Source organism: Paroedura picta, chromosome 14 (assembly GCF_049243985.1).
Source record: "Paroedura picta isolate Pp20150507F chromosome 14, Ppicta_v3.0, whole genome shotgun sequence".
In the NCBI taxonomy this organism is placed as follows: Eukaryota; Metazoa; Chordata; class Lepidosauria; order Squamata; family Gekkonidae; genus Paroedura; species Paroedura picta.
This window is the reverse complement of record NC_135382.1, coordinates 84,355-107,827: the sequence shown is the minus strand read 5'-3', so window position 1 is coordinate 107,827 and position 23,473 is coordinate 84,355. Positions and strand designations below refer to the sequence as shown.

The window sequence follows — 23,473 nt, the reverse complement described above, 5'->3', positions numbered from 1 at the left end:
ATATGAGAGTATAATCAAAGGATATATTCTATTATTGTCTTAGATGATATAAAGTCAGTTCCCTTCATATATTGGTCCTGTCCTAAAAGTTACTGCTGCTGTCTTTCCCACAGGAAACCAGGAGAATACTCCATTGTTCAACTCATCCTTCAGGTGGTCGCAGAAAATGAAATTGTGTTTTTTTCCATAGTAGAGTGTTTCTGATTGTCCTTCTGTCAGTGCCAAAGAAGTCTCTTACTTGATTCTTGCTTGCAGTCGCCTTTGAGTAGGCTCTGTATACTTTATCTATCTGGATCTCTTCCTCTGGTCGCACAGGAATATCTCCTGATAGCTTCCTGGGTGCTGTCACTTTTGAATAGACTCTTTTTATTTTGCTGATCCAAATCACTTCCTGCTCTGAATAGATTTCCAGGTTTTCGGTGCTTTCCTTCCTTGAATCTGTTTTCCCAGGTTCTTCAAAGGTACTTTGGGTTTTTACATCCCTAGCTCTCTCCCCCTCCTGTTGATTAACTTCCAAACATTGAATTTTCGTTTGATTTATTATTGGCTGAGCTATGTCAGCTGCTCTCTCCAGACCGTCGGCTCCGTCCAAAAGCTCCCCCTTAATCCCACGGATTTCCTTTTCCAGTTTATTGACTGCTTTCAGTATCTTTGAGTTCCCTTCGCATAACAAATGGAAAAGCTGTGCCTTAGTTAATTTTTCCATAGTTCTAGGCAGTCACAAATTATAAACAGAAAGTCTTGTGAGGTCTCGCGGGAGCACGAGCGATCCCAAATTATCAGTTTGTCGGTCTCCGTAACAAGTCAGCTACCCCCACTGAACTTTCACCGACAACACTTCAAAACTCTCTTTTTGTTTGGTTAGTGGGTATAATTAGCTGGGAGTCTCTCACTCGACGAAAGAGGGAATTCACTTGTAAATTGGTTGAAGATGGGGGGGAGAGCTTGTGGGAAAAGAAAGGGAAAAGCCAGAAAGCTTTCAATCCTTACTGTTGTAAACTTCAGCTTCTGTCAGCGCTCCTGTCAATCTGGTAAAAGATGGTCTGGGAAGAATGTAGGGTCAGCTGGTCGTTTCAAGCTTAGAAAGTTGTTTGCGACAAGGGCGCCATCGTGACCTTGAGCACACGCCGCTGTTGATCCGGGGAGCTCGGTATCCCTACCTCCCCACGGATCTGTAGGACCCTCAGGGTGCCGTTCCTGCTTCCTGGGGCGACCGGCGAGCAGATTTGCGTATCTGCTCAGGTCAGCCAGGTGCAGAAGCTCCTGTCCCTCGGCATGGCTTAAGAGCTGAACAGAAGTCCAGCTTTTACGGTGCCATCTTCAGTCGACTCCCCCCCATTGAGATTTTTTGGATCTGGACACACTTGCTGCCCTTCTAACCCCTACCCCATTCCAAGACATGTGAGGGTGGAGGCTAGGGTGGAGCTGACACTGGTGTTGTGTAATGCCAAGTCAATGAGCAAGTCCTCCACCCTGAGAGGCTACTTTGCAGTGCAAGAGAAAGACCTGGGCACGAGATGGCAAAACTGTCATCCTGAGAGATCTTGCTTTGCCTGAGCTTTCAGTACTCAACCAGTCCCGGCTCCGTGGTGGTGGTGGGGGGGGCAATCTTTATCTGGGAGTCTTCCTCCTATAGGCCTCTCCCAGCGGTATCGACCTCAGGAATCGAGTGTGTGGGGAGAACTGTCCTCGGATTGCTTAGCCACATTCATCCATGCAATGGTCACCTCCAGACTGCTCTTCCATCACTCGCTGTACAAGGACTTGCCCTTGTGTTTTACCTGGAAATTGCATCTGGTGCAGAATGCATCTGTTAGGGTTTTCACAGGAACATCTTGGAGGGCCCATATCCAGCCTGTGCTGAGGAAGTTGCATTGATTTCCAGTTGCTGCCCGGATCAGGTTCGAGGTTTTGGCATAAACCTTTCAGGCCATCTGCAGTTTGGGCCCCATATATCTCCGGGACCACCTATCTCCCAATACCCCCAGCAGGCCGCTTCACTCTGTGGGTGCTAATCTGTTGGATCCTGGCCCTGGCCCTGTGGAATGAGCTCCATGGAGAGCTGAGGTCCCTGACAAAGGTTTCACAGTTCTGCAGGGCCTGTAAAATGGAGCACTTCGGCCAGGTCCTTGGTTAAGACCAGGGCAAGTTAGAGTTGGACCCCTCCGTGGAGCCAGGTCATCAGGCTCACCATTTGCCATGAGGCACCAGTCTGAAGCCTGTGGAGTGGGCGGAGGGCTACTGTCCCTACCATGGGTGGGTGAATTGGTTATATTAAGGGCTTGTAAGGGATTTTATTGTGGTTTTTATGTGGATTGATACCCACCCTGACGCACTGCATGGAAGTAGCAGGCTATAAATTAATTTAATAATAAATAAATGATAAATACGACTTGGTCTCCAAACCCCTCCCCATCTTCGTAGCCCTCCTCTGGACACGCTCCAGTTTCTCTACATCTTCAGTTGTGGTGCCCAAAACTGAACACAGTCCTCCAAGTGAGGTCTAACCAGAGCGGAGTAAAGCAGTAGCATCACTTTATATGATCTAGACACTCTACTTCTTTTAATACAGCCCCAAATCCCATTTGCCTTTTTAGCTACCGAGTCACACTGCTGACTCATGTTCACTGTCTGGTCTACTAAGACCCCCCCGATCCTTTTCACACATACTACTGCCAAAATAAATTTCACCCATCCTATATTGATGTATTTTTCCTCCCTAAATGCAGAAATGTCCATTTATAAGTATTGAAATTCATTTTATTTATTTTAGCCCATTTTCTAGCCTATCAAGATCATCTTGTATTCTGATTTTGTCTTCTGTTGTGATTGCTACCCATCCCAATTTAGTGACATCTGCCAATTTAATAAGGACCCCCTCTTTTCCTTTAGCCAAATAATTTATGCATATGTTGAACAAAACAGGGCCCAGGACAGATCCCTGGGGCACCCCACTTGTCACTCTTCTTCAAGAAGATAAGACATTTACAAGGACTCTTTGGGTGCAATCTGTCAACCAGTTTTCAACCCACCTAACAGTAATAGGATCCATACTGCATTTTACCAACTTGTCAACAATAATATCATGTGGAACCTTATGAAAGGTTATTGAAATCAAGGTATGCAATGATCACAGCTTTCCTCAGACCTAGCAGGGTAGTAGCTTTCTCAAAAAAAAAAAAGAGAGAGAGAGAGAGAGAGATATAAGATTCATCTGACATGATCACAGCTATCCAATCTAGCTGATCAAGGACTGACTGTTAGATTATTTGTTCTAAAACTTTTCCAGCTGTAAACATCAAGTTGATGGGTCAGTAGTTACCCAGATCCCCCCTTTCTCCTTGAAGATGTGGACAACATTTACGCAATACCTCCAGTCTTCTGGCACTTCACCTCCAAGAATTGTCAGAACTAGTGGGCAGAGGTTCAGAAATTACATCTGCAAATTCTTTTAGTATTCTTGGGATGCAATTCATTGTGCCCAGAGGATTTGGGTTCATGTAATGAAATTAGGTGTTTATGAACTTCCCCTCCATTGATCCTAGGCCACAACTCCCATTATGTGAAATGATTTTGCCACATTGAGCAGGATTCCCTTCACAAGAGAGGATTGAGGAGAAGTAGGAATGGAGCAATTCATCACCTGTGACAACGCCACTGTCTTGTCCCTGCAGTGGTTCCACCATGTCCGTATTTTTTTATTACTTTGAATATAATTAAAGAATCCTTTGTTGTAGTTTTTAGCATTTGTTGTTAGCCTAAGCTCATAATGAGCTTTAGCTTTTCTAACACTCCATACATATATTGGTTATTTACTTATATTCCTCCTTGGTTATAAGGCCCTCCTTCCATTTACTAAATGAGTCTTCAGTCTTTCATTTTTAAGAAACTCCCAAAGTTCTTGGACTATCATCTGCTTAAGTTTTTCTGACCAGGGGATTCTACCCAACGTAACTTTCAGTTTGTTAAAATTTGCTCTCCTGATGTCCAGCCTGTATGTGTGACTATGTACAGCTTTTCTCTATCCCAAGATCATGAAGTTCAAAATCACATTGTTACTTCTGTCTCTGTTCCTTCGTTCAAATCATTTATAAATGTTTAAATCATTTATAAATGAAAAACACAAGGCCCAGGACAGATCCCTGAGACGTCGCTTCATTTCCAAGAAGACGATGAACCATTAACAAGCACCCTTTGGGTGTGATCTGCTAACCAGTTCTCGATCCACCTATCTGTAATAGGATCCATACCGCATTTTTACTAGCTTGTAACCTTATCAAAAGCTTTACTGAAATCAAGATAAACTATATTGACAGCATTGTGATAGTCCAGCAAGGTAGTAACTTTCTCAAAAAAAAAAGAAATAAGGTTAGTTTGTCATGACTTGTTTTTGAGAAAATCGTGCTGACTCTTAGTAATTACAGCCGTCATCTCTAGCTGCTCAGGGATAGACTATTTGATGATTTGTTCTAAACTTTTTCCAGCTATATATGTCCAGCTAGTGAGTCAGGATTTATTTGGGTCCTCCTTTGTCCCCTTCTTGAGGATGGGGACAACATTTTCCTATCTCTAACTTTCTGGCACTTTTACTGTTCTCCAAAAATTCTCAAAAGTAATGGACAGAATTTGTTTTCCTGAAGTTCAGCCTGTATGTCTGACTACATACAGTTCTTCTCTTCCCCAGGATTGCAAATGCCAAAATCACATGTTCACTACTACCAAGTGTGCCTACTATTTTCATCTCATCATCCAGTTCCTCCCTGTTGGGGAGAATCAAGTCTAAAACTGCAGACCTGCCTAGTTGCCCATTCCACCATTTGGGAAATGAAGTTGTCAGCAAGACATGTCAAGAATTCATTGGACTTATCATTTTAACTGCCCTGGCCTCAACTAAATACCTAGAGGAAGAGCTCCGTCATGCGGAATTGTGAATGCTCCGTCAGGGCCCTTGGCTCTGCCAGGCGTTCATTCCTCCAGGTTGGGGCAAGGACCAAAATGGCCCCGTCCCAGGTTGAGGCCAGGCATACTTCTCGTGGGCTGAGGACCACCAGCAGATGAGCACCTGCAGAGTGGGCCCAAGACCGTGGATGGCCTTAAAGGCTTTTGTTTGCATGCACATGTTTATAATTTCAATCAAACTTGGTTGATCTTAAAAGTTCCACTGAACTCAAACTCAAGAATGTTGCTTGTTATTTGTTGGCCATTCTGTACCTAGTTGTTGGGTTTTTGTGTTTTGGCAGATATGTCATTTGCTGAGGCATGTCTCTGGGACGGAGCCACTTGAAATCACCTGTCTACATGCAGAGGACACTTTCAAGGCAACTGGGCCTCAGGTATGCCTAATCTTTAACTTTTTGTGGTAAATTGGTTTTCGTCAAGCAGTCTGTTCTGTGCTTGACTACTTAGATGAGGTGGAGGGAGAAGGCACATGTCTCCCCTCTTATATTATTGTATTTAAAATAGTTACCTTCCACACATAAATTTAAAAACAAGGACAATATCCCGGTGATGTAAAGTGCAGATAGAATCATAGAATCTGTAACCGCTCCGCGAGAGCGGTATAAATAAAACAATAAGGGCCTTCGAGGAGGGCCCTGTATGGGATGGGGAAGGGTGGCCATTGGCCTCTTCCCCCCTGACTGACAAGCGGGGTGCCCAGTTGGCGCCCCCTGACCTGCCCAGTCCCCGCCGTGGGCCGCCTTCTATGTTATTTACTTCTGCTGACCCCGAGCCCTGGAGTTCCTCAGGGGCCTTCTGTAGCCTGTGCCCTCTCTCCCGCCCGCCCCCCCCCAAGTTCAAGCAAAAACACTCCAAGTGAGAGGAGCCTCTCCTGGCCAAGGTCCGACTGTCCAGGGCCCCTCCCCTTCCCATGCCTTCCAGGCCCACAATTGTCCCCTTTGGGAAGGGGCATGTCAAGCTGCCTATATAAGGGGGGAAATCTTAATTTTAAAAAATCCTGACCGCTATACTGAAATAACTTTCAATATAGCCAAATATTGTGTTGCAGCGTGCTCAATAAGGCAGAAGTAACTGTCTATCTCCAAATAAATTTTTTATTGTTTTATCTGTATATTTATATGATATTAATAGCTGTTTTTGAATGACTGCTGTACAATTCTGTTATGGCTGTCTCTAGATGCTCATCTTGGATTATAATAAACCATTGGTTAATTCATTTGTTTTTAAATAATAAAAAAATAACAGAGCCACCCACCCCGCTAATCCACACTTCAGGGGGTCCTGCAGCACCCTGTGTCAGACGTTGCAAGGACTCACAACCAACTTCTTAGAAATAGAAAGTTTTTATTGAGGAGCACTTCATACATCTAGACTAGCGAAGTCAAATCTGCCTGAGGACAGATTTGCTTCTTCTTATCAATACAATTCTCCCGCCCAAAACTTGAAAGTTCCCAACGGAGGGGAGGCAGAGAGAGGATGCAAATGCAATTAAAAACAGTGTTACTTTCACATGTCCTTGGCTGTCTTCAGGCTTAGATAAGATGTTATGCTTAGCAGAACCAGACCCAGCCGGGAGGCCTCACGGAAAAGCACATTCAGAGATAATGGCTACAATAACACACATTTCACTTTTAACTAGTAAGCATGATATAGGACCTGGAGCTCCCAGGCACCAAGCAATCTAACTGTCATGGAGGAATTTAGGCTCATTTATGACAGGGTTTTCTAACAATCCTGACACCCTGGTTGAGAATCCCTGCACTAAACCTGGTTAATGCATACCTGGAGGACGAGTCAGGAATTTGCTGCAGAATGGCAAGGGCGGTAGAAAATGCGTGTGTTCCTGTTTTGCAAACCACAGGGAGGGGTTGTGGCTCAGTGTCAGAGCATCTGTTTGGTATGCAGAAGGTCCCAGGTCCAACCCCTAGTATGTCCTTCTAAAAGGACCAGGCTATATGATATGTGAAAGACCCCAGCCTGAGACCCTGGAGAGATACTGCCCGTCTCTGCATGCAGTACTGACCTTGATGGGCCAAAGGAGGAGGGTCTGATTCAGCATAAGGGAGCTTCATGCATCAGGAGTCAGCATTCCTTTGTCACCAGACTGCAGTTGAAGTCTGGACCTTTCATGTGGGTTGGATCTATTAGGTTGCCTCATCTCAAGTTTGTTGTTGTTGTTATGTGCGAAGTCGTGTCCGACCCATCGCGACCCCATGGACAATGATCCTCCAGGCCTTCCTGTCCTCTACCATTCCCCGGAGTCCATTTAAGTTTGCACATCTCAAGTTAGACCACTGGTATATTCATATTGCTGTGATTGGCTCTCCAGATATCCAGGGCATGAAGCACCAGGGTTCCCTGGTTTTGCTCCAGAGATACTAGGAACTGGGGTGAGGACTGTATAGAATCATAGGATCATAGAGTTGAAATGGAACTCCAGGGTCATCTAGTCCATCACCACACCACACACTGGGGAACTCACAAGTACCTACCCACAGTGAACCCAATTTCATGCCCAAATGATCCTCACCCCACCAGAAATGTCCAGAATCCAGCCTGGACTGGAGGAAATTTACCTACCATCCCAGAGTGGGAATCAGCATTTCCCTGGGTATGCAAGGAAGGGCTGCAAGAGACAAACACTGGCACAGCCCTTCACAATCTTCTTAAGTTTATAAAACCAGCATTTCTGTCAGATGACTATCTAAAGGTAAAGGTAAAGGTATTCCCTGTGCAAGCATCGAGTCATGTCTGACCCTTGGGGTGACGCCCTCCATCGTTTTCATGGCAGACTCAATACGGGGTGGTTTGCCAGTGCCTTCCCCAGTCATTACCGTTTACCCCCCAGCAAGCTGGGTACTCATTTTACCGACCTCGGAAGGATGGAAGGCTGAGTCAACCTTGAGCCAGCTGCTGGGATTGAACTCCCAGCCTCATGGGCAGACAGCTTCAGACAGCATTTCTGCTGCTTTACCACCCTGCGTCACAAGAGGCTCATGATGACTATCTAGCCTCTGCTTAAAAACTTCCAAAGAAGGAGAACTCAGCACCTCCCAAGGAAGCCTGTTCCACTGAGGAACCGCTCTAACTGTCAGGAACTTCTTCCAGATGTTTAGCTGAAAATATCATATCACCTCTTGGTCATCTTCTCTCCAGGCTAAACAGACCAAGCTCCCTCAACCTTCCCTCATATGACTGGTCTCCAAACCTCTCACCATCTTTGTTGCCATCCTCTGGACATGCTCCAGTTTCTCTATATCTTCCTTCAGTTATAGTGCCCCAAACTGAACACAGTTCTCCAAGTGAAGTCTTAATAGAGCTGAGTAAAGTGGTAATATTCCGTCATGTGGTCTGGACACTCTACTTCTTTTAATACAGCCCAAATTCCAGTTTGCCTTTTTAGCTACCGAGTCACACTGCTAACTCATGTCCATTGTCTGGTCTACTAAGACCCCCTGATCCTTTTCACACATACTAATGCCAGGACAAGTCTCACCCATCCTATAGTGGTGTATATGAATTTTCCTAAGTACAGAACTTTGTTTTTCCGTTGTGGAGTCTGCGTTGTAGACTCAGGTCTTCCTCTGTTTCCCCCCATTGAAAGAGAAAGGGTTCTGCACTTGATTGGGAAAGCTCAGAACGGGGAGGGGTGCCAATTGCAGCAGGAGTCTCTGTCTTTCTGTTCCTGAACGGGAGGGGGGAAAGGATTGGAGACAGCAGAGGAGAGGGAAATAACAAGAGGCAAATCTCTGCTGAGAGAAGTTAGGGCTTCAGGAGTGCTGCCATTTTAACGGAATGCAACCGGGAACCAGGAAGTCTTTGAACTGACGCCCAGGCTGATCAAGGGTTTGCGGAGAAGTGATTTAACCCCCCAAAAAGGAAAAATCTTAACATTTATGTTTATCCACTCCAGGATATAGCAAGGAAAAGGTAGGGTCACCTGGCAGCTGGCAGCGTCCCCCAGTGGGCGGCGGGAAGTCAGGGGTGCCAGTGGGAAAGCAAGTGGACCAGGGGCTCAGGCGGCGGCAAAAGACTACCCCCCTCCGCGATCCTCAGTAAAATTGTCAAACGCTGACTGGTCCCTGGTGATAAAAAAGGTTGGGGACCACTGTCCTAGAAGATTAAAATGTCCCCCCCACCCCATTATTTTTGAATGTTTGTGGTTTCTGGCGTCAGACTTGTGTCCATCATTTCTTTGTCAAGGGGACTGGCCTTTTTATCCAGTATAGAGAGTGGAAGGGTATTTTGGACACATGATGGCATAAATCAAGTAAGACGATGAGCAGGAGACTGAGAGATTCCTCTAGATGGCGGCTGGGACAGTCGCATAACCAGACTGCTCCCACGAAACAACTAGGCCGCCATAAATAACCCACTCAAACCGGCAACTAATTTGGACAAAGACCCCCCCCCAAAAAAAAAATAAAAAAAAATAAGAAGGAACTCAAGATAATAATAACTAGAAAACAAATTAAGCAGCCCCGGTCTCAGAAAGAAACAGACACCACCAATCGCCAACCAGCAAGCAGAATTCAAACGGAAGATAAATGCAAGGAAACCACATAAAAAGAACAGTAAGAAACAGTAAGAAAATTATAAGGGCCTCTTGTGGCGCAGAGTGGTAAGGCAGCCGTCTGAAAGCTTTGCCCATGAGGCTGGGGGTTTGATCCCAGCAGCCAGCTCAAGGTTGACTCAGCCTTCCATCCTTCCGAGGTCGGTAAAATGAGTACCCAGCTTGCTGGGGGGTAAACGGTAATGACTGGGGAAGGCACTGGCAAACCACCCTGTATTGAGTCTGCCATGAAAACGCTGGAGGGCGTCACCCCAAGGGTCAGACATGACTTGCACAGGGGATACCTTTACCTTTTACCTTTAAGAAAAGAATAGATTGGAAAGAAAGGTGAGCCCACATCCCTGGACTGGAAAGAAAGGTGAGCCCCACCTCACCCAAACCAACGGGAGTGAGCCTAACCCCCAAACCCACTGGAGCTCACACTGAGCAACCATCTGGACGGCTGGGGGGGGGGGGTCCTCAAGGCCAGACGAGCGGGAGCTGCGCCTGCTATCACACCGCTTCACCCCAAACTATCGGAGACAAACCATCTTGGGCGCGCCGCCGCTGCTACACCTGCCCCTGGCCTCTTTGTGCAGCTCGGCCTTGCCATCGCCACTGGGAACGGCCCCCGGATCGCTGGGCTGCTCCTCCTGCCGTGCAGGCCCTCTACAGACCACCCCGGGCCACCCAGCCTCACTATCGTCGCTGGAGGAAATTATCACTCCCGGACTGCCCAGCCTAGCCGTGGGGCGGAGGGCGCGCGGATCGCTGCAGAAGACAACCCCCGGGTAGTCGACCTTCCGGCGCAGCAGAGAGAAGCCCTGGCTGACTATTATCTGACGCCACGGAGAGCTGGCTCAGCCCCAACCTGCCGGCCCCTGCCTGTGCCTCTCGGATAACAACCCGAGACCAGCACACGACCCTGCCATGCGGCTGGAGAGCCCAGAAAGGAAGGACTGACCGGGCTGGTTGGGGGGGGGATTAGCCTGGAACTGACAGTTGGGGGGTGGGTGATGCAGAGAGGGGAAATTAGCAATCAATTTATTGCAGAGGATCAGACCGAAATTGCTTGCAGGGGGGAGGAGGGTGGATCGGGGGAAGATCAAACTAAAGCTAAAGCTGATTGTTGACCCAGAAGGACAGGAGGGAACCAAGGGGGGGGGGAGCGACGGAGAGAGGAGAGAATTACCAATCAATTTATTGGAGAGAAGAATCAGACTGAAACTACTTGCAGGAGAGGGGGGATTGGGGAGGGGGGTATCAAACTAAAACTGATTGTCGATGCAGAAGGGGGAACGGGAAGAGGAAATCACTAAATGGAGCGTAGCATACGGGGAGAAAGAGGGAGAGGAAGAGATCAAGGAACAAGGAGGGAGAAAACAAACAAACAACTACGGGCGGGAAAATTGCGCGGGGAAACTGTACCAAGAGAAGGGAGGAGGAGGGAAAAAAGGAAAAGGGAGAAGGAGGGATAGGCGGGAAAATTGCGCGGGGATAGCTGGGCGGGAAAATCTTAGTGGGAAACATTACACGCACAGGAGAAGGAGGGAAGGGAGGGGGGAGGGGGAGAGGGATAAACATGAAACCAGGCAGAAACAGGGAGAAAAAAGTAAGGGATGAAACTTGGGGGGGGGGAGGGAAGGGAAATTAGGCATAATCAAATCCCATAGATATCACTCAAATTAATACAAACTAAACTGATCATTCAAATCATGGCCCTCTACTCACCACAAATCATGCCCCTAACACTACCAACCATACCCCAATTAATAACTATAATAACCTGAAATGAAATTCAGCCTTAAAAAGTCCCCCTTCCATCCCACCTGAATAAGATCCAACAGAATGTACACAACACCCTAGTAACAAATTAACTCCAGATTGGGTGGCCCTGAGGTGTCATAATAGACGATCGGGGTCATCCCTCTGGAATCCAACTGAAACAACCAAAACCAATCAACCACCTGAAACAGAAAAAGCTAAAGCATCCAAGCCAAAGCAACCAAAAAAGAAACAAGAACCAGGGCACAACCCTAGAAGTTAAGCAGTTGACAACCCAAGGAGGAACACAACATCAGACATGGACACCTCTCAATCATCGAGCCCAAATAAGGGCATAATAACAACAAGGGGGGGGGACCCAAGGGGGTCAGGGATTCCAATAATAAGGGGAAGAGGCAGGGACAGTGGTGGGAGGAGGCTGGACAATAGAAGGGGTTTGAGAAATGACCATGCTCGAATTCCTTCTAACCTCCGCCCCATCTCTCGGGCCACTAGGGTGGAGGCAAAGGCGAACAACCCACCTCCGACACTGATGCTGTGCAATGCCAGGTCAATCAACAACAAAGCCTCCACCCTGCAAGCGTATTTTGCAGAGCAGGGGGTAGACCTGGCGTGCCTGACGGAAACCTGGACCAGGGACGGCGAAACAGTCGCCCTTTAAGAGCTAACCCTGGCTGGGTTCTCCGTCCACCATCAGTCACGGACTGTGGGGCGGGGAGGGGGTGTGGCAATCCTGATCCGTGGCAACATCTCCTTCAGGGCTCTCTCTGTGCCGAAAATCCCAGGAATTGAATGTGTTGGCCTCGGGTGGGGTACAACCGAGAGCGTGGCCATCTGGCTGGTATATCGCGCGCCGAACGTACCTCCAGATGCCCTGCCAGCCCTGCTAGAGGCGGCGGCCGCCTGGACATTACAGTCTCCTAGACCAGTGGTCCCCAACCTTTCCGAGGCTGGGGACCGGCAGGGCATCGGGCCGCGCGCCCGTGCGGGCCACGCCCACGGATCGGGCCGCGCCCACGGGCCGCGCCCAAGCCGCGCCCGCGGGCCGCGCCCAAGCCGCGCCCGCGGGCCGCGCCCACGCCACGGATCGGGCCGCGCCCACGGGCCGCGCCCGCGGATCGGGCCGAGCGGGCATGGCCCGCACAGGCGCGGCCCGGCCCTGATTCCCTCTCCACGCCTCCCGCAGTAAGAAGCTTCCCAGGCCTTAAGCTTGCGGCCTGGGAAGTTTTTTACTGCGGGGGCGGGGCGGGGAGAGGGAGCCGCGGCCCGGTGCCATGGCCTTTGCGGCCCGGCACCGGGCCGCGGGCCGCAGGTTGGGGACCACTGTCCTAGACTGTTAATCCTGGGGGACTTTAATGTCCATGCGGAATTGCCACCCTCTGGCAATGGGTTGGACCTGGTGTCGGCCATGGCGACACTAGGGCTCTCGCAATTTGTTGTTGGCCCTACCCACCAGGCAGGTCACACCCTGGATCTGATTTTCGGTGCGGGGCTGAGCGTGGATCTGGTTACAATTACTGCCGTGCCAAGGTCGGACCACTATACTCTGAAGACCCGGCTTAGGCTGCCACTTCCCCCTCACTTGGGCATCAAGCAAATTTCAGCTCGCCCATGGAGACTTTTGGATCCGATTGGATTCCTGAATGCTCTGCGGGACCCAATGTCTCCTGGCACTTCTCTAGATGGACTGGTCAGTGACTGGCATGAAAGATTGCTGACCTCCATTGATGAGATAGCTCCCAGACATCTTCTCCGTCCCCGTCTCAAGCAGGCCCCATGGTACACCGAGGAGCTCCGCGAGAAGAAACGGGAACTGAGACGACTAGAGCGAGTTTGGAGGAAGACTCGCGACGAAGAATCGAGAGCATCTTATAGAACGCAGTTAAGAGCCTATGAGATCGCGGCGAAGTCAGTGAAACGCAACTTTTACTCGACTAGCATCGCATCTGCGCACTCACGCCCAGCACAACTATTTAGGGTAGTCCGATCTCTCACCACCCTTGATGAAGGGCTCCAAAACAATAGCCAATTGAACATTAGCTATGAGGCATTTGCGAGTCACTTTGCAGACAAAATCTCGACTCTCTGCTGTAACCTTCCCCCAACTTTGGACACAGAAAGCGAACTAGAAGCCCCTTGGCCATCTTTGGAGAAAACTGTCACTTCAGACGACTCTCATTAGCTGAAATGGACAGGATGCTAGCAGCACCAAGGCCAACCACTTGCCCACTAGACCCGTGCCCATCGTGGCTCTTAAAAACATCAGGCATAAGAATAGGAGCTCCCCTCTGGGAAATAATCAACCTCTCCCTGTCTACAGGAGAATTCCCGGAGGGATTAAAAGAGGCAGTGGTACGCCCGTTCCTCAAAAAACCAACCTTGGCTCCACAGGAGCCTGACAACTACCGCCCCGTCTCGCATCTGGCGTTTCTGGGGAAGTTGGTTGAAAGGGCTGCTGCGGGCCAAATATCAGCATTCCTGGAAGAAACTTCAGCCCTTGACCCATTTCAGTCGGGCTTCCGGCCTGGCCACGGGGTGGAGACAGCGCTAGTCGCCCTGACGGATGACCTCTGCCGCCAACTGGACCGAGGCGGGTCAGCACTGCTGATACTATTAGACCTGTCGGCAGCGTTTGACACAGTCGCTCATGAGCTCCTAGCTCACCGCCTTGCCGACGCTGGGATACGGGGGACAGCCCTCAAATGGCTGATCTCCTTCCTCCAAGGTCATGGACAGAGGGTAGCAATAGGAGAGAGAGTATCTAGCCGTCACCAGCTCACATGTGGAGTCCTACAAGGAGCAGTGCTCTCTCCTATCCTATTTAATATCTTCATGCGCCCTCTTGCTCAGCTGGTGCGGAGGTTTGGGCTGGGCTGTCACCAATATGCGGATGACACCCAGCTCTTCCTCCTGATGGATGACTGCCCTGACTCCCCTCCAGAATCTTTAGCCAGGTGCCTGGAAGCAGTGACAAAATGGATCAAGCAGAGTCGTCTGAAGCTCAATCCTGCAAAGACGGAGGTCCTGGGTTTGGGTAGGAAGGGACCATGGGAGGAAGCGCGCCTGCCCACCCTGGACGGTGTGCAGCTCCTAGCGACTCACTCCGCCAGGAACCTGAGCATGAACCTGGATGCTTCCCTTACAGTGGAAGCCCAGGTCACGAAGGTAGCACGGCTGGCATTTTACCACCTCCGCCAAGCCAAACTACTAGCGCCCTACCTGGAACCAGAGCACCTAGCCACAGTGATCCATGCGATGGTCACCTCCAGACTGGACTTCTGCAACTCGCTCTACGCAGGCCTACCCTTATCCTTGATCCGGAAACTACAACTGGTGCAGAACGCCGCAGTCAGGATTCTCACTAAGACATCATGGAGATCACATATCCGGCCGGTACTTCAAGAACTTGGTTGGCTCCCAGTTGAATTCCGGATTAAGCTTAAGGTTTTGGTAATTACCTTTAAGGCCAAACACGGTCTGTGCCCAGTGTATTTGAGAGACCGCCTCCCTGCCTATACCCCCAGAAGAGCTCTATGCTCTTCAACAGGCTGCGGATCCCTGGCCCTAAAGAGGCACGTCTGGCCTCAACAAGGGCCAGAGCCTTCTTGGTCCTGGCCCCCACCTGGTGGAATGAGCTCCCCGAAGAGATCAGGGCTCTGCCGGAACTTCCACAGTTCCGCAGGGCCTGCAAAAAGGAGCTCCTCCACCAGGCATTTGGTGGGGCCGACTGAGCCATAACACTTACAGGTGCCCCCCAGACTGAGGGAACGAACCGACTGAGGGATTGTCAAGTTATTGTTGAAGTGCCGTTCTAATTGTTCCAGTTCATGTGTTGTTGTTATTGTTATACTGTTATATTGATTTTGATAGTGTTCTATGTAAATGTTCAAAAATGTTTTATGTAAACCGCCTAGAGCCGTAGGGAACGGCGGTATAAAAATATAAATATAAATAAATAAATAAATAAAATATAAACCTCACAATCTGTCTGATGTTGCTGTGATAAATAAACTACTTTGTCATCACCTGGGCTCTGGTGTCCAAGCTAGCAGCAAATCAAGATGCCGACTTTGATTCATAGAGATCTGAGCAGCACCATAAGTAGGCCCAGGAACTTCAGCCAAATCATCTCAGGTTCAGCTTCCTACTCATCCTCGAATGTGATTTTGCTATCAAGTGTCAGTTCTTTTCCTTGCAACTTAAGCAAGGGCTATGTTCAACCTGTGAAACTGGCTTGGAATCTGATTCCTTATATGACCAATAATAGAAAAAAGTGGGTTATCCCCCCTCCTTAAATACAGTTTTTCACTGAGTTCTCCCCTCTCCCTTTGCAAGGGACAAAGTTTGCAGAACAAATGCCAAGGGGGAAGCGTGGTGCGCTTGGCGTTAAGGGGTAGCCGTTGGGTAGCCGTTGTGTGTGTGTACCTTGGCAGCAAGGTCTGCTTTGTTTCCTTCAGATAATCTCTGCGGCAGAAACCTTGGCACTCCATCCTTCCAGTAAGATTGCAAAAGAGAACCTAGAGGTGTTCTGTGAAGCCTGGGAGTCCCAGCTGAGAGAGATGTTCCTGTTGTTAAGAGAAATCAGCGATGTGTTTGAAGGAAGACGAGGTGAGAGAGCTCTTCTTGGAAACAGACAGCCCACTATTCTTAAATACAAACTGCCAGTTTACAGCACACGCATATTCTGAATATGGCAGCCGTCACATAAAAAGCGCTCGAGGAGCTAAGTGACACCTATCATAAGCAAACTTCATGCAGTTCCATGGGTACATTTATTTATTTACTTACTTTGTAGTTTGCCTTTCTTTCTGAACTTGAGGTAGGTGACAAAATTTTAAAACAATGCAGAAAAAACTGCAGTGAGACTACCAAATTAGAAAACCAGGCAGTAAAAACTGACATAAGATAAAGCATACCATAAGTAACGCAAAAACTGGATTCCAAAAAAAAGGAGAAAACTAGGAAATAGAGGGGGAAAATAACAAAACAAAACAAAAAAGCAGGGGCAATAGAAGCCCCACAGAAGAGACGGAAAGACCTGAAGCATCTTGGCAGTAGAAACTGAAAAAGCGGGGGGGGGGGGGGTTGCAAGCCCAGCAGAATCAGTGCAAAGCATAGAATGCCCAGCAGAACCCAGCCCAGTGTCACTCTGGCACTGCAAATTTGAAAGGATTCATGTCAAAGAAAGAGAAGGGGAAGGGGGTGCAAAGGGCCGCCCCAAGTGAAAAAAACAAACTCTTGAAGCTAACAAGACTAGTTTGAAACTGACAAGAGCAGTGGGGAAGTCATAGAGGCCTAATTTAAAGAAGTGAGTTCCAACTAGAACTGCTTTGATTTTTGCTATATGGTAAGAGATGGAATTGGACACCTTAGTGGAATTGGCCACAGTTGGTCAGTGCTCCTGGTTTGTGTGTCCATCATATTTTGGGTGAGACACAACACCACATCACACATTGGTGTGGCAGACTGAGTAAAGCATAACATGATTCTTTCATTTTGACTTACTGCCTAGAACAGGGGTAGTCAATCTGTGGTCCTCTAGATGTTCATGGACTACAATTCCCATGAGCCCCTGCCAGCATTTGCTAGCAGGAGCTCATGGGAATTGTAGTCCATAGACATCTGGAGGACCACAGGTTGACTACCCCTGGTCTAGATGTTCTCTAGCCTCCTCATTCATTGCAAAGATTATTTTGAAAAATAAGTGGCTGGCACGGGGCATTTGAAAGAGGCTTGAGTCTTGGCATACTAATGTCAGTGATTTGTTCTTTTTTAAATTTCAGAGAAGATATCCACACACACACACACGTACAGCAGTGGGGAGGCCCCCATGTGTTGGCTATCAGATAAGATCTGGGGCACCCTTACAGTTTTTGTGGGGTGATAGGCAGAGAATGTGCTGGGGAAGGTGTGCATTACAGGGGAAGGGGTCTCCTCTGGAAGTGACCCCTGAGAAGCTGCTTTTTTTTTTTTTTTTTTTGTGGAGTTAACTGTATACAACACTATGGATAAATTTTCAAGCATTAACTTCAGAGCATGCTGAATGAGACAGACTGGTTTAAACTTTTTTTTTCTGCTTGAGGGATCCTGCCTGTAGTCTGACCTGAACTTTCTGTTGTTCCTTCAAAAGAAACTTGCTCTCTGTCTGTCCTCTCACTCTGCCCACTTCACTGTGTAGTGAATGTAGCTATCTGATTTTTGAACTGCTGTCCTTTCTGCTTGGATGGAATCTCTCTGATGGTTCTTCGCCACTTGTGCCCTCTTTTCTGTGGTGGGTAAGTCCCCTGGTATTTGTACCGCATGTAGCAAAAGAAACAAAGACCTGTCTCTTGCGACATCGTTGCCTGAAACAACGTACCACGCCTATCAAGAATGTAAACTGACTTTTTGCTTCTAAGTGTCCTGTCATTTTCTCCTGAAGAGCTTCTCTTTGGCTTTTCAGTCTTGTGGAGGAGACATTGTTCACTGGGCCATGTTATGGAAATGTAATGTAGGAAATGTAATGTTCAATGCATTGATTCATGTGCAGCTTTTTATGGTAAACACCTCAGGGGCAAGAATGTCCAGTTTATGCTGCTGCTCCACGATGCTCCGTGCAGGAGTGGGGGAGTCAGTCGTGTCGCTCTGATGAACTTGCCAGTATGATCCATGGCCCAGGTAGAGGCTGCCTCATTTTGGACTTCTGTTCTCATGATCTCCAGATTTGTTCTCCTTGAGATCCCCTCAACCAAAGCATGGGATTCTGTGGATCCATTCCACTAGCAGACGTCCTGTCTCTAGCAGGAGCTTCCTGTAACATGAGCCAGTGGTGAGGCTTTCTGCTAATTGGAATGGCTCTGCGGGATTCAACCCTATATCATGTGTAGGAGCACAGTACAGAATCTGCTGTCCTTCTTTAAAAGGCAACACTTACCAAGTAGTTGGTGGCTAGTTCAGAAGCAGTGTTTTGTTAAAGAAGTAATTTTTCCTCTGTGGCAGAGAGAAGAATTAGCTTGAAGAGAAGGAAACCAGTTGCAAACCAGTGCAGATTGGCTAGTGCCTATAATGTCTCACAAAAGCCTTCCATTCCCAGGGCAGTTTTGTGTCTCTTAGAAAAAGTGACAGAAGGAAAAGTAATAATTTGCCCGAACTATAAAATAGGGGGCAAGCTGGAGCAGGTTTCAGTTTTCTGGTGGGGAAATGTCTCCTATACGTTGCAAAGCGACCTAGGTAGCCACAGGGACAGGGGTGAGGGGGCAAGAACTCTCTGTGACATCTCCCTCCCTGTGACATACACAGAAAGATTTCTCTCTAGATTTCCAATTTCACCAGGGCTCTTGTAATGTTATAAGTTGCATGGGCAGGAGAAAACCAACACTTTGTTGGTCTTAAAGATGCTACTGGACTCTGATTTTGTACTGGTACACAGTATTTGCCAAATTTTTCTCTTCTTCACAACTGCAAAAGGCACAGGGACGTCCCAAAGCCGCCAGCTCATTTTTCACCAGCACCACTCCCCATTTGGCTGGAGTCTCCCACAACATGGCATATTAGCTATAGTGACTTATGTAGCCTAAGTGGAATAAGAGGTTGATGCTGCTGGAAATGTCTCCCAAGCCACCTCCCATCGGGAGAAAGGGATGGCCCAGTTTACTGCCAGTTTCATAGAATCCTAGAATCCTAGAATCATAGAGATGGAAGGGGCCATGCAGGCCATCTAGTCCAACCCCCTGCTCAACAAAGGATCAGCCCAAAGCATCCTAAAGCATCCTAAAGTTTACAGCACACGCATATTCTGAATATTAGACAGTGCCAGTAACTTTGTTCAGATTTGCTGGCCTGCTACGACTAGAAATCATTTACCATTTCCTAGCTGTCAACAATGAAAAACATTTCCCTAAACCTTCTGAAAGTTGTGCCTCTTCTTTGTTGACGTAGGGTAGACTCTTGATCCAGCAGATATTCCTAAGAACATATTAAAAAAACAAATGTTCAAGTGATTTGAAGAATAGGAAGCAGAAAGCAAGCCCTCTGTGAAACGAGACTAGCGAGAAGAGGGCGGGTGGAGGGCAATGGCTTCTCCAGCTTCCCCTGTTTCTTTACCTTCCAATCCCTGCATTATCCCGAGAAGGACAAGTTTGTTTGATAAGAGTTTCTTTTTTCTCCTTTCTGAGCCCTTCAGCCTGTTTGTTGAGGAAGCTTACACCTCTGCAATCAGAGATGAGCTGCAGATTCTGTCATGAGAACTGAATTCTCAGGCACTTGTGGTATGGATTGGGACCATGGTGCACAAGAAGAGGAGGCTGGTAGTCTAGTTTTCAACCTGAAAGAGTCCTGCAGAAGGTGATGCTATCTGCTGTATTATGGAAAAATTCCTTCTACACCTACACCTAATTGCACATGGTGTTCCAAAGGCTCTCCAGGGGCTATCTCAGGTCAAGAAATAGGCATGGGAGGAAGGCACCAATCCCCCCCCCCCCCAGTGCAGTCCTGTACAGAACTGGCCTCCTGTTACCTGAGAACTGCCACTCACCTCTGGGGGAAGCATGTAAGGTGAGGTCAGGCCCACAGTGTGGCTGTGGCAAATATAATTCCTGCATACTGTGCAGTCAGGGATTACGGGTTTTAACCCAGATGGTGCACACTGCCTCAGAGGAAATATGTAGAATGTATATTTTTGTATTTTTCCTAACCTTGCCAAAGCACACATCCTAGAGGTGAGTTTTCCCAAAATGACCTTCCACATTTCTGTGGCAACGCATTTTGAATCATATAAAATTTACCAGTTAAATGCTGTTTATTCTACACAGACTTAGGAAATGTTACCAGACTATGCAGCTAAAAATCCGATTTGTGTTTTTGTACATTCATGAAATGGTGTAAATGTTTCCCTAAAGGAGACTGGGTGAAGCGGGCTTAGCCATCTAAAATGAACGGCAATATTCAGCAGTCTTGGAAGGGAGGGGGGCAATACAGAATCTGAAACATGGGATGCCCTACAGCAGGTCCAGTAATACTTCATTCTTCTCTTGACACTTGGCCACTTCATCCAGCCTTCTTTGAGATGAGAGCCTGCTTTTCCCTATTGTACCTCCAAGGGGAAAATAGTTTGCATGCAAGCTAGTGTGTGGCCGTCATGTCCTAATCAAAGTTGAAGTCCCATGGCATCTTTATTCAGGTGGCACCTTGAATAAAACTTTGTTGGTCTTCAGGGTGCCCCTGGACTCAGACATGGTTACGCTGCTCCAGGCCACAAAGGGACTCACTGGGATCTCCATCCTGAACAGTACCTGTTTCAACTCACTTATCCTGTGATTCCTTAGGCAGCATGGGAATCGAGGCACTTTTCTTGAAGCAGCTGTGGCCTGCGCACTATGAATCATGAGGGTTTCAGTGAGTACCTGAACTGCGGGGATAAATGGTGGCTGCCTCAGTATGTTTCTCTTGGAGAGAGAATCCCCTCCCACCCCAGCACTTCTGAGCACTTCTGGCTGGGCCCGTAAGACCTGGCTGCAGTTCTCTGTCCTGCCACAGGGCCAATATCTTTGTCCAGCCATGAGTAAAACTCTAGCAAGACTGCCTGGGAAGGAGATGGGCTCAGCCAGTTTCTTTATTGTAGTAGTAGTAGTAGTAGTAGTAGTTGTTGTTGTTGTTTGGATCTCTAGACCTCCCTCCCGAGACCGGCTCAGGGACATACACAGTATATCAGCTAACAGGCAGTTTAGACAATAAGACTAAGCCTTTGCAGGCCCCAACAGGAATGTTGCAACCAAATTTCGGCTTCCCCTTTATCAATCAAGGTTTGAATCACTTGGTTTTGGAGCTGATCGGCCCCTGTGATTGGCTTAGCTGCTCATCGCAGTCCGCAGCGTCCTGTGGCCTTTCATGCTGCTCATCTTGCTCAGTGGCACTGCGGAGTCGCTCTGGCTGCAAGACAATGGCTCTGCAGAACACGCTTGAGCACTTCCGCTTAATTTTCCTGTGGCGATCACACCAGTCTCCACCATTCTCTGCCTGGCAGAGAGCAGCTGCTGGGAGCTTCCCAGTCTGAACGTCTGGCTGGATGTCTGGAGAGCAGAATCCCCGTTTCCCCCGCCCCCTCCTGGATTGGTCCTAAATTCCTTTGCTTAGTGCTTGTGGAACAGATGTGTCCCGAGACTGTCCTACCATCTCCTTGGCTGCGAGACCTCCTAGAGGGTCACAAGCAGACCCTCCTTGACAGAGCAAAGGTTTCTGTGAGCCATTTCGGTGGGGTCCTGCTTGGAAGATGGCTGAGCCCCCCTCCCTTTAGTGGGCTAGCCCCGTTCCCCGGCCCTTTAAGTTACAAATTTCTATCTTTTTTACTGTAGTGTTGTCTTTATAAAAAATGTTGTCACTTAAACATTTCTGGGTCTGATATGAGGATTGTGATGGAAAGGCAAAGTGCATTTTGAATAGCAATTATGATAGGTATGCTCTCTGTTTTTAATGCTGGCTCTTGATTGAGGAGCCACCTGAAATGTGCTGGATGCTTTCTAATAAACCAAGTGTATTTTTACAAGGAACCATCAGGCTCGGATTTGATTTCTGAATCTCCTGGGCAAAGCAGGAGTGCACTGGCTTTCATCGGAGCGCCCCCCCCTCTTGCCCTGCCCTCAGCCCTTCCTTGGCGTCCTCCTTTGCCATACCCCCACCCCACTTGGGGTCCTCCCTGCCTCCTTTTCTCTTCAGACTCCTCAGGGTCCTCAGCCTGCCACACACAGAGGGTGGGGTGATTGAACAGGACACGTAGAAGTGCCACGTCCACTGGGCAGGGGTGAGGGGAAAGTTTTGCGAGGCTGAAGGAAGCCAGTCGACCGCTGGACTTACAAAGCCAGGTTTGAACCACGAGGAATCCTCCCTCAGCCTAACCTGCCTGAACCGGTAGCAGTTGTGAGGAGGATAAAATGGAGGGAGGAGAATAATGTCAGCTGCTTTGGGCCTCCCTCAGGAGAAAAGTTGGGTACGAGAAAAGTACAGTATTTGCTGGCGTATAAGACTACTTCCCCCCCCCTGAAAAACATGCCTCCAAGTGAGGGGGGGGTCGTCCTATACGCCGGGTGCCCTTCAGTTGGGGTAGACGGAGCTGCCCACAGTGGCCTCCCGATGCCCGCCCACCTCATTCTACATGCCATCCAGGATCGCGCGGGATCCAGCACGGCCGCGGCGAGCATCAGCAGCGAGACAGGGGAGCCAGCCTTTTCGGCGTGACCGGCCTGTTCTGCTCAGCGGGAAGCAGTGGCGCTCCGGCCCGCCTCTTGTCTACACAGAGCTCGCACATGCGCACTTGCGCACTAGTGCCGGTCACAGGGAGATGCAGGGGCGGGCCGGAGGCGCTGTGGTCGAGCTGCGTCCGTACAATGGTGACAATGACAGGTACTGTCATGTAATGTAACAAACTATATTTTGAGTGGAAATGTTGGGGGGTCGTCTTATACGCCGGCAAATACAGGTATATAAATAGATAGTCAAACTTTGCCAAGTGGAAGGGAAGGACATAGGTTTCTGTAGGTTTCTTCTACCCCTGAATTCTACACCTTAGCTGAGACTGGAAGCTGGGATGTCGCGTCTTCTGGTGTTCAGAACAGAACAGAGCTTGTCTTGCTTGCTTTCCTTCCTTGGTTGAATCAAGGTTGCTGCTGAAACTTCTTGGGGAGCTGGCTGAGCAGGGCCAGTGGGGTTTCCAAGGCCAGCCTGTTTCCTACCTGAGGCCTCCTGGAGGGAGGGGGGGAGGGAAGCTCCGTCCGCGTTCTTCCAGGGAACAAAAGATTTGTTTCACTTACTGTGAATCTTCCTTCTCGTGGTCTGAAAACGGAGCAATCCTGACTCGTGGGATTCAGCTCCTCTTCTCGGTAGGCAGGGTCGCAACTCTTGTGACTCCACTTGAAGGAGGTGCTTTCCCAACTGCCCCAGTCTGGGCCAAAAGCAGTTCCTAAGGGGAAAAGAAAACACCTAGCCCCCTAACTAACAAGAACACCAGATCCAACCACTGGTGCCAGCTGTAAGGATGGGAACCAATCGCCATCTAAATCAACCTGTGAAGACAAAACGGAAGCAGCAGAAGCCCTCCTGCTAAGCCACACTGCACTGCTGGTTCTCCCTACCCCAGAAGCCGGTGTACCCCAAGAGAGGGAAATACGGCCTCCCCTGCTTTCAGACCACTGAGTTTCACAGTAAGTT

At 48.6% G+C, this 23,473-nt stretch overlaps 1 protein-coding gene across 7 annotated transcripts in view; it reads left to right on the top strand.

The window, feature by feature from the left end:
• Nucleotides 1-23,473, top strand: part of CTNNAL1 (catenin alpha like 1) — a 106,665-nt gene that overhangs the window by 63,668 nt on the left and 19,524 nt on the right. For all 7 annotated transcript variants that reach the window (XM_077310393.1, XM_077310389.1, XM_077310387.1 and 4 more), the window contains 2 exons: nucleotides 5,241-5,333; nucleotides 15,754-15,904. In XM_077310393.1, the coding sequence (XP_077166508.1) occupies nucleotides 5,241-5,333; nucleotides 15,754-15,904 (244 nt within the window). The remainder of the gene's footprint in view (nucleotides 1-5,240; nucleotides 5,334-15,753; nucleotides 15,905-23,473) is intronic.